We start from the raw sequence: 10,677 nt of genomic DNA on the forward strand, positions 1-10,677 counted from the left end.
TCAAACCAGCAAAATAAAAAAATAAAAATCACCACTCTCTTATTGAGATACAGGAAAACGAAAATGATTTTTATATTTATTTTATTTTAACTTTATTAATTTGTCGTATGTATCAAGGTCGTTTCCATGACGACAAGGGCTATTTGACCCCGGACCACGTGACAGGTTTGTTGCGGTGAGATATTTGTAAAGTGTAGAGCCGCGAGACAGAGCAGTGTGGAGCGAGCGCGCCGAAAACATGGAGGTTTCCGCGGTCGGAGAGCGGGTTTTCCCAGCGGAAGCCATTCTGAAAAGCCGCGTTAGGAAAGTGAGTAAGGAAGAATGGGGTTTGGGGGGATTGGAAATGTTTTTCACGTTCTTTCGCGTGTCTCTCGAAGCGGAGCTTCAAGGCGCCTTTAATGACAAGAGTGGGAGGCCTACTTGCAGATGTTTCCCGATTCTGCGACCCAATCCATTTACATACATTGTCAGATTAGAAATAACAAGTCGAATGTGGGACCTTTGGATATGCAACTTGAGATTCATGTTGTAAAATTGGGTTGTGCTGTGCTGGGAACTGACAGCAGACCGCTAAAAGAGCAGCAGGGGGAGGAGGAGGCTGAAAAGGAACAAAGTGCCTGGCATGAGTCCATTACAAAATCAATGCATGCTGGCAGACCCAAGATTCACAGATCTCAACAATGCACCAGGGTCGAGTAGTTTAAATACTGCACAGTAGTGTCGGGCCACATAGTTTAAGATGTTAGATGTGCTCTAGTAGTGTATGTGTAGATAAACACACCTTACTGAGCCACAAAAATTAAATAAATGGGCGTGAGTCTTGAAGTAGAGCATGTGTTGCTCATGCTTTGTTTAATTAGTGTCAAATAAATAACATTTTCCTCTGTTTTTCCTCTTTGTAGGGTCGAATTGAGTACCTGGTTAAATGGAAAGGTTGGGCGCTGAAGTAAGTTTTTAAAATATAAACAATGCAATGGGTATATTTTGCTGTTTCAGAGTTGTGCACTGTTTTCTAACTTCTGTAGTTTGAGTGGAAAGGGGGATATATATATATATATAATTCTCTTTAGGTTGGATTCACAGTTTGTGCACGACTAGTGTGTAAGCAAAGAGAAGCGCAGCTGCAGCTCTATAAGGAAAATTAAGTGATTTGTGTTACTGCTTTGAATGATTCCTTTCATAGCTAATCTAATTTGGATAACATCCGCGTCCAAATGGTAAGTAAAGGACAACAAATGGACCCAAACTGTAACTTTAAACTTTTTTCTCTATGTGAATTTATTCTTATTTACTGTGAATAGTCAAGTCACCTTTATTTATATAGCGCTTTATACAGTACAGATTGTCAAAGCAGCTTTGCAGTGTTAAATAGGTAAAATGTGTGCTGATAATGCAAGAGGACAATAGAAAACGTTTATCAGTTAATGTCAGTTCATAAGCAAGAGTAAGGTGACAAGGAACCAAAACTCCCATTGGTGACAGAAATGGAGAGAAAAACCTTGGGTAAAACAATGCTCATTTGAGGGGCCAGTTCTCTTGCGATTTTAAGTATATCGGGGTTATGGGAAGTGTTCTCAGGTCCGGTTGACCTAATCAATGCAGCTTAACAATCTTTTAACGGATTTGAAATATGGAAAAGTGATTGTGTTGTGTGTATGCTAGGTTAAAGAGATGGGTCTTTAATATAGATTTAAACTGACAGAGTGTGTCTGCCTCCTGAACACCGCTGGGAAGATTATTCTAGAGTTTGGACATTTAATAGTGAAGGACTATAATACAATATGAGCTTGCTCAAGTACTTAGGAGCTAAACTATTCAAAGCTTTATAATTCCAAGATTTTAAAATGTACACACTGTTTAATAGGGAGCCAGTTCAGTTTTGACAGATGTAATATGGTCGCACTTCCTGGTTCTATTAAGAACTCTAGCTGCTGCATTTCGGACAAGCTGGAGTTGTTTACTAAGCATGCAGAACAACCACCCAATAAAGCATTACATTAGTCTAACCTTGAGGTCATGAATGCATGAATAAAGTTTCTGCATTTGATATTAAGAGCATATGTCATAATTTTATATATATTTTTAAGATGTTAAAATATGGTTTTACAAATGCTAGAAACATAACTTTCAAAGGAAAGGTTGCTATCAAATAGTACACCTAGGTTCCTAACTGATGACAAAGAATTGACAGCAAAGCCATCAAGTTGGTCAGTGTTCTAGATTATTATGTGCACCAAATGCACATGAAATTACTAGTAATCCAGTTTTTATATCAACTATGCATTCCATTTGTTTTATGAATTGGTATGTTTCAATGGGCCACAAATAAATATAGAACAGAGTATCATCAGCTTAGCAGTGCAAGCTATCATCATGTTTCCTGATGATATCTCTCAAGCGTAGCATGAAAAGTGTGAAAAGCAACAGTCCTAGTACTGAGCCTTGTGGAACTCCATACTGCTAGTCTATTCAAAAGAATGTCGTGGTCGATCGTGTGGAATGCAGTGCCAAGGTCCAGTAGCACTAATAGAGAGATACAACCACAATCGGATGATAAGAGCAGGTAATTTGTAACTCTGATGAGAGAAGTCTCTGTCTGTAGTCTGTACTATGATACGGTCTAAATCCTGACTGTAAAACCTTACAGATACCATTTTTTTCTAAGAAAGAACATAGTTGTGGGGGGACTACCTAATCTAGTGACAGAAAAGGGAGATTTGACTTGGTCTGTAATTGACTTCTGGTAGCACCTCTTTTAGAATAGAAAGTGTTTGTGTGCCTGTTGCTGCGTGTCACTTTAGTGGTCATTGTGAAACAGGCCTTATCATTGCATAAGTGCATTTTGAGTAGCTGAAAGGTCAAGCAGTGTTGTGTTCTGACTTGATGATATACTACTATACTTGTACATCTTAAACTATTTTAAACTACATTTTTTTTTTATTATAGTGCATCCAGTTTTGATGAACTGGTTTTAATTTAGTCTATATGGACAATTAAAAAAGCTGGCACAGTTAAAAATGTCACATCATGGGACTAATTGAATTAACTGAAATAAATAAAAATACAGTGCTGTCAAAATACAACACAGATAAATATATCAGTTTTACTACTTAACTCTTAATGGGAAAAAGAGAAAAGTTGATGTCATTGATATTTCTTAAATACCCATTACCATTTAAAACATTTCAAATGTTTTCCAATATAGACACAGCACATGGGAACCTGAGGAGAACATCTTGGATGATCGACTCCTCGCAGCCTTTGAACAAAAGTGAGTGTCACTTAAAGATTTGAACTGTTAAAACTTAATTTCTGTATAAAGTGTAAAGCGCAAAAATATTTATTACATACTCATTATGCATATATGTGTGTGTGTGTGTGTATGTATGTTTATGTATATATGTATGTGTGTGTGTATATATATGTACAGTACAGACAAAAGTTTAGACACCTTCTCATTAAAAGAGTTTTCTTTATTTTCATGACTATGAAAATTGTAGATTCACACTGAAGGCATCAAAACTATGAATTAACACATGTGGAATTATATTTGGCCTTATAACAGGCTTGACACTAAAGTGATATCATATTTTCCTTGGATTAATTGGTGCTCTCCCACAATTCATAGGGAGCGGCAGCAGGAACTTTATGGCCCAAAGAAACGGGGACCTAAACCAAAAAACTTTGTACTGAAGGTTTGAGTTTTCTTAGAAATTTTTCCATATTCTAATTTAAAAATATATTAATAAACTTTCTGTCTAATGTTTTAGTACATCCCGGTCACATTTGCTCTCTGCTTATCTAGGCACGGGCACACGCGGGTGATAGACCTCGAAGCTCAGATACCCAACGCACTCCACCTCAAATCTCAAATACCCAACGCACTCCACCTCGAATAACTGCCAAGCTTCCCTCCTCTTCCTCTTCTGCAAGTTCAGCTCCTCCTCAGCCTTCATCGTCCTCTTCCTTCTCCACCGCTCCAACCCCCAGAGTGCACTCTCTCGCCGCTGCTCATAAACTGAAGAAAGACATCCATCGTTGTCATAGGATGTCTCGACGACCTTTGCCTCGACCGGACCCCCTAGGCGAGCCCACAGGATCCACAACCTCATCCCGTCCTCCCATCTCTCCATTCTCTGAAACTGTCCGCATCCTCAACCGCAGAGTCAAAACGCGGGAGGTTAAGCGAGGACGTATAATCTTGAACCTGAATGTCATTGACAAATCCGAAAACAGTGGAGTAACAAGTAGAAGGTCACCACAGTCATTCGGGGCACGGGCGAAAATCCCATCCCGAAATCGCATCATTGGGAAAAAGCAGGGTGACATGCCTTACAGGCCTTTTCAGCATCCTATGAAGATGTTGGGTTTCCCGATGTATGGCCAGCCATTTGGGCTCCACCCCTGTGGGTCAGTGTCCTCCATGGCCAATGAAGAATCCAAAACTGGAGCCAATCAGAGAGGTGGAAACTGCTGTGATAGCCATTCCTCTGCTAGTACACAGAAGTTTCAATATCAGCATCCACCTTCTCCATCCAGCTCCAGTGGGTCTAACAACAGCTCCCTTTCACTTCAGAAAACACAGACTCCACTTGAAGCTCCCATGTCTCCAACTAAATTGGACTCATCAGCCTCATCACGTTCCCAAGATTCCTCCCAGCCTCACCCGAAGTCCAGCTCTGCGCCATTCCTCCCTTCCTCACACTCCTATTCTTCCTCTCCATCATTCTCTCTTGAAGATGAAGACCAGGGCTCTCAGAATCTTACTACTTCTCGAGGCAGAAAAAGGAAACTTCAACACCGAACCCAGGTGGGTCGAGCTTCGGTCTGCCAGGTTAGTGACTGCACTACCACCCCACTTCCTGAGGAAACTAGGGAGCCAAAAGAGGGAAATCCCGATTGGCACCCTGAAATGACACCCAGCTGTACCAATGTAGTCGTGACTGATGTCACCACAAACCTTCTCACAGTCACCATCAAGGAATTCTGCCAATCGGGAGCAGGTTCTAAACCTTCTTCCCCTTGCCAAGCTGACAACCCACCCTGACCCACAACAGATGCCTCTTGAAAGTTCTCTCTAAACATCTCCAACAAGAATATATGCCCACTAAATTCCATGAGTACTTACCATAATGATATTCATGCATCCTAAAATAGTTGGCCTTAATTAAAAAGCATTTTTGGTGAAATTTAATAAATATTGAAGTAATCTTTACAGGCAGGGGTGCTTCCCTTGACCTCTGCATTTTAGACATGTTATGATGGTTTTGAAGTACTTCATGCTTTTCTTCTTCTTCTTTTTTCCCCCAGTGATCCTGCCTTTCCACAGCCTTTTTCCCAAGTAAATGCGCCTTGTTTTGTCACCTCCAGTCCTGTAGAGACCGCCATTCCCATATCTCCAGACCTTAAGTTCAGAATCCACCCAAGAAATGCTGATCTCAACAGCTTTCTTGGACTTGAGATGTTGCACCAAGACATTTCTTTTCATTTGAAGTCCATTTTCATTGGGATTATGAGCACAGGATGCTTCACTCCTGCTTTGGAAGTTAGCCAGTGTGAGTGAAGATTGTGTATCTGCACAATGATTCATTGATCTCACCAACTTTTTCCTGTGCTGATGAAGAACCCAAGTCATTGTGGAACTTGCTATGGTATACAGGCATAGACGTGACTGTATTTATATGGACAAAGCTGCAAAATCCTGAGGACAGTTAAGTTATTTCCTTCCGCTTAAACTCTGCTCCGATCCAGATGTCTGCTTAGACTCATTGCTGATTCAAGTGTGAATGCTGAGGACTGCATTTGTAGTATGGTACTGTACGTCAAACCTTCCACATAATCAACTACCCACTTTCGCTATTGGAGAAGTACCTTCTCATATTTGCCTTCTGACTACAATAGTTTGTGTTTCATGTAATGGTTACTGTATTTTCGGGGCCGGTAACCAGAGGTAATTTCTCTCAGAACTTGATTGAAGGAGTTCAAATACCATTTAGGGACATTTACACTAAGTGGGTCTCAAAAATACCAAATATAACAATAAGCTCTCTTTCGCGCTCTCAGACGATACAGTATGGGACCACGTGTGTTGTGTGTTAGGCTGGTGACTGCATCTTGTTGGCCCTTGAGCTCGTCCCATGTTGTCTGCAGGTCCGACTGGGCGCTAGCATTGACAATACAGACCTGGGATAAAGCTAGCTTAGTTGGTGCTAGGGATGTGTCAGTACTTATATTTTGGAACTTGTCCAATACTGTGTACTCATAAAAGTGCTCCAATACCAATGCAACAACTCTATCTATCTATCTATCTATCTATCTATCTATCTATCTATCTATCTATCTATCTATCTATCTATCGAGTATTGGTATTGGTTAAGTGAATGGGCACCAGGGTCTGTAATTCTCCATTGCTTTGTGTGAGGAATGGATGGAAAAACATTGTCTTGCTAGCCTTGGCCACCATTCACTTTCATTGTAGTGAAAAGAGTGGCTTGGACATTCTGCTGAAGAACTCCTTTTATGTTTTACTGAAGGAAGGTGAGTACATCATCACAATGTTTGTGTAAACTTCATTTAATATTTAGCATGTTACTGAAAGCTAAATGGTTTAGTTACAGCATGGCGCATTTTATTATTTTAGACTTTATGAAGGTTGTGGGAAGCTTTTCGCTTAGGTTTTTTTGGGCAGTCCAGCAAGCAATATTATATATAACCTGCCACATTAGACTTGAAGAAACAGGTTAACACAATTTATGGCAGCTAACTTGGTTGTACCGAAGGATGATAAAATGTCAAGACTCCACCGGAGGACAAAGGCAAACCTCATAAAGTTCCACTTTAGTCATACCGTCGTCCTCTAATAGAGCACTATAACTCTTTTATCACTGTGCCTTTAGGGAAATATGAAAACCTTACAACATTTTTATGACTTTTAAAAAAAAAATGTTCCCCGAAGTATTTACAAATATTGACCATTTTTCATATTTTTAGTATGTGTATATAATAACTAACTTTTATTAACGTTAAGATGGTTTTAGTTTTCTGGCTTCCAGACATTAATGTGAACTTAATTCTTTTCTTTTTCAACGTTCTTTAAATGGTTAAATCAATTATTGTTATTAATATGAAATCATAGTCGTGTGTTTATCCCAGGTCTGAAATAATTAATGTTCTGATCATATCCCTGGTGCTGCCATGCATAGGGCGCCACATGTGGTGCATCTGTACAATAATATCTACAGTTATATTGAAGCATGTGTTGCCTTTAGCTGCTCTGTTTAATCCCACTGTTCAAAACAGTCAAGTCCTTGTTTACCTTTACATCTTTAATGTTAGAAAATGTCACTATGGTGTGCAAGATGTTTTCTCCTAAACAGGTAGCTTAGCACTATGATAACGTGGCCTACATTTGGTGCAGTAGGGCTTGCCATTTGTAGGTTGTAGCCACCAGGGACCCTCACTGCACAGACAATAAGATATTGTTTAAAATGGTTAGGATAAAGGTATACTGGAGGTAACATCCTCTAAAATGAGTGTCTGATAGGTTTTTTTGTTTGTGATTTTTGTTTGTGTTAAGAATCATTATTATTAATTTTTCCATGCCGTAGAAATGAATGATACGTGCTGCCTTTATTTTATAGCCATTGTTGTTCAATTTTACTAGTCTACTTTGGGTTTGAAAGAATGTAGAACCCGAAAAAAAAGAACTAAGTGTGATTTCTGAGTTATCCGTTTGGTAATGTGTACGGTAAATGCCATTGATGAAGCCGATTATGATAATGGACTTGTTGCTTTGACATTGTAATGTAGTGGGTGCATGATTTGAGAATCCTAATTGTACATTTAAGTGTCATAATGTTGTTGCTTTGTGTTTTCCTTGAAAGAGCTTTGAATAAAATCACTTTAAAGACACAGTCTCTTTGGTTTGATTTTACTGTTATAATAGAGACTAGTCTGATTAGTGAGATATTCCGTCTTTACAGCATTTATCCCAATTTACTAACATTGTATGGTAAAGATCAGCATGAACATTTTGCTTGATATCTCCTGGTGTGCTTTGAATGGAAAACAGAAAGTCACAGGTTTGGAACATGATGGTGATGTAATGATTTCTCCTAAAATGATGATCTGATGGAAACGTGCAGTGTTGGAGGGCTCTGGGAATGTGGTTGGGAACCCCTGCACTAGACTACAGTACTCACGCCAGATTCTCCATCTTGTGTGCTTCTGTAATTGTGTTCTATTAATAGCTGAGAAGTTTTTAGACTAATCATTTTTATTCTTTATTCCTGAAAGCAGAAATAATCGTGCTGCAGCCATAATCATAACCAGTATAATTGTTAATGGCAGCCAAATTCATTTTGAATGACCACAAGATGTCAAATGATATTCTCGTGCCTCCTGCAGGAGATAGATATATAACTTTTTTTTATATATATATATAAATAAACGGACGGATGGATGGACAGACAGAATCCCAGACACATAGACAGACGGACAGTCAGATAGATAGAATCCCAGATGGATGGATGGAGAGAATCAAGCCAGATAGATAGATAGACAGACAGTCAGATAGATAGATAGATAAACAGATAGATAGATGAATGGATGGACAGAATCATCCCAGATAGTCAGATAGACAGACAGTCAGATAGATAGATAGATAAACTGATAGAATCCCAGATAGATAGATGGATGGGTGAATGGATAGAATCATCCCAGATAGTCAGACAGATAGATGTATTGATAGATAGATATTTAGAATCCCAGATAGATAGATAAATGGATGAAAGGATGGACAGAATCATCCCAGATAGTCAGATAGATAGATAGATAGATAAACAGATTGATAGAATCCCAGACAGATAGATGGATGGATGGATGGATGGACAGAATCATCCCACATAGTCAGAGAGATAGACAGACAGTCAGATAGATAGATAGATTAGATGGATAGATAAACAGATAGATGGATGGATTGGCAAAATCATCCCAGATAGTCAGACAGATGTATTGATAGATAGATATTTAGAATCCCAGATAGATAGATGAATGGATGAAAGGATGGACAGAATCATCCCAGATAGATAGATGGATGGATGGACAAAATCCCAGATAGACAGACAGACAGATAGATGGACAGAATCATAGATAGATAGATAGATAGATAGATAGATAGATAGATAGTTTTTTTTTTTTTTTTTTTTTTTTTTTTTTTTTTTTTTTTTTTTTTTTTTATTAATGCAGAACACAAAAGAGCATACAAAAGTATAAACATACATCACATAATATCAACCATAAAAAAATAATAAATAAAAAACACAATAAAGAATAAAATAGAACTAAAGAAAAAAAAAAAAAAAAAAAAGAAAGATAAAGAGGGCCAAAATGTAAACAAAATTACACAAGGAGATCAAAAGTAGAGCAAATTCTAACAGTCCTTATAGCTTTCTTATTAGGTGATACTGAGATTAAATTCAGATAGTTTTCCATTTCTTTTAGGAAAACAGAGAAGACAGGTTTACATTTGGAGAATTTGCATTTATGAATGTGAAATTTGGTAAGGAAAAAAATTAAATTGATAACAAAACTGACATTTTCGTTTGTGGGGTTGGAGTCATAATACCCAAATATAATGTTTTTAATATGTAATGAGAAACCTGGAAAAATCTTACGCTTGATAAACACACTGATATCAACCCACAGTTTCTGAGTGTAATGACATGACCAAAATAAGTGTACCATAGTTTCTTCATAACACAAACAAAAAGAGCATGTAAGTTCAATGTCAAATTTAAATCTTTGTAAAAACTTCTTTACAGGGTAGAACCTGTGTATGAGCTTAAAAGAAATTTCTTTCAATTTATTAGTGAGAAAGAATTTTTGTGGTAGAGACCAGATTTTCTTCCAATTAAGGTTACCATACAAATTATTCCAAAAGGAGATCACAGGTGGAATAGAAATCAGATTCTTAAGAAATAGAGACCGTATTTTATAATTTTTGGCTTTCGACTCAGAGAAACAAATTTGACCAACAGGAGTATCACAAGGTTTGGGCAAGGATGCAGTAGATACTGAGGAACCATTACAGTTTTTAAAAAGCATGCATAAACCAGAGGGGATGGCTCCCAAAACTGTAGCAAATTCTTTTGGGGTTACTGGTATTTGGTATTTGGAAAGAAATTCAGAGTACCTGAACAAAAGACCTTGCTCATTAAACAATTGCTCCACCAAAATTAAACCGTTACTGAACCAACTATCATAAAACAAAGACTTATTCTTGAATAAAATGTTCTTATTGTTCCAAATAAAACATCTTTGTGGTGAAAAGTTATGCTTATAAATTAGTGCCCAAGCTAAGAGAACCTGTCGATGAAAGTTGGAAAGTTTGATCGGGAGTTTGGATACATCATAATCACACATTAAGAGAAAATTAAGGCCACCAAGTTGTGAAAACACTAATTGAGGAAAAACATTCCAAATAGAAGATGGTTGGGCTAGATATTGGTTCAGCCAATTAATTTTGAAAGTATTGTTGAGAGAATCAAAATCAATAAAGTTCAGACCACCATTATTATATCCATTTAATATGACTGATTTTCTCAAGTAATGAGATTTATTTTTCCATAGGAATTTTATTAGAACCTCATTAATTACTTTAGATGTGGGCTTATCCAC

At 37.8% G+C, this 10,677-nt stretch overlaps 1 protein-coding gene across 3 annotated transcripts; it reads left to right on the forward strand.

Moving 5' to 3' along the window:
• The first annotated feature begins 153 nt into the window (after window positions 1-153).
• Window positions 154-7,911, forward strand: LOC113065021 (chromobox protein homolog 6-like). Of its 3 annotated transcripts, none has more exons than XM_026236126.1 (6): window positions 155-307; window positions 903-946; window positions 3,206-3,271; window positions 3,629-3,695; window positions 3,806-4,834; window positions 5,311-7,911. In XM_026236126.1, exons 1-6 carry the CDS (start codon window positions 239-241, stop codon window positions 5,311-5,313), a joined length of 1,278 nt encoding a protein of 425 aa, XP_026091911.1. In that variant the 5' UTR covers window positions 155-238; the 3' UTR covers window positions 5,314-7,911. The 3 variants fall into 3 exon arrangements, with proteins under 3 accessions (XP_026091910.1, XP_026091911.1, XP_026091912.1); XM_026236127.1 differs by having other exon boundaries at window positions 3,806-4,810; XM_026236125.1 differs by having other exon boundaries at window positions 154-307; window positions 3,806-7,911.
• The last annotated feature ends 2,766 nt before the right edge of the window (window positions 7,912-10,677 follow it).

This window comes from Carassius auratus, chromosome 47 (genome assembly GCF_003368295.1).
Source record: "Carassius auratus strain Wakin chromosome 47, ASM336829v1, whole genome shotgun sequence".
Lineage (NCBI taxonomy): Eukaryota > Metazoa > Chordata > Actinopteri > Cypriniformes > Cyprinidae > Carassius > Carassius auratus.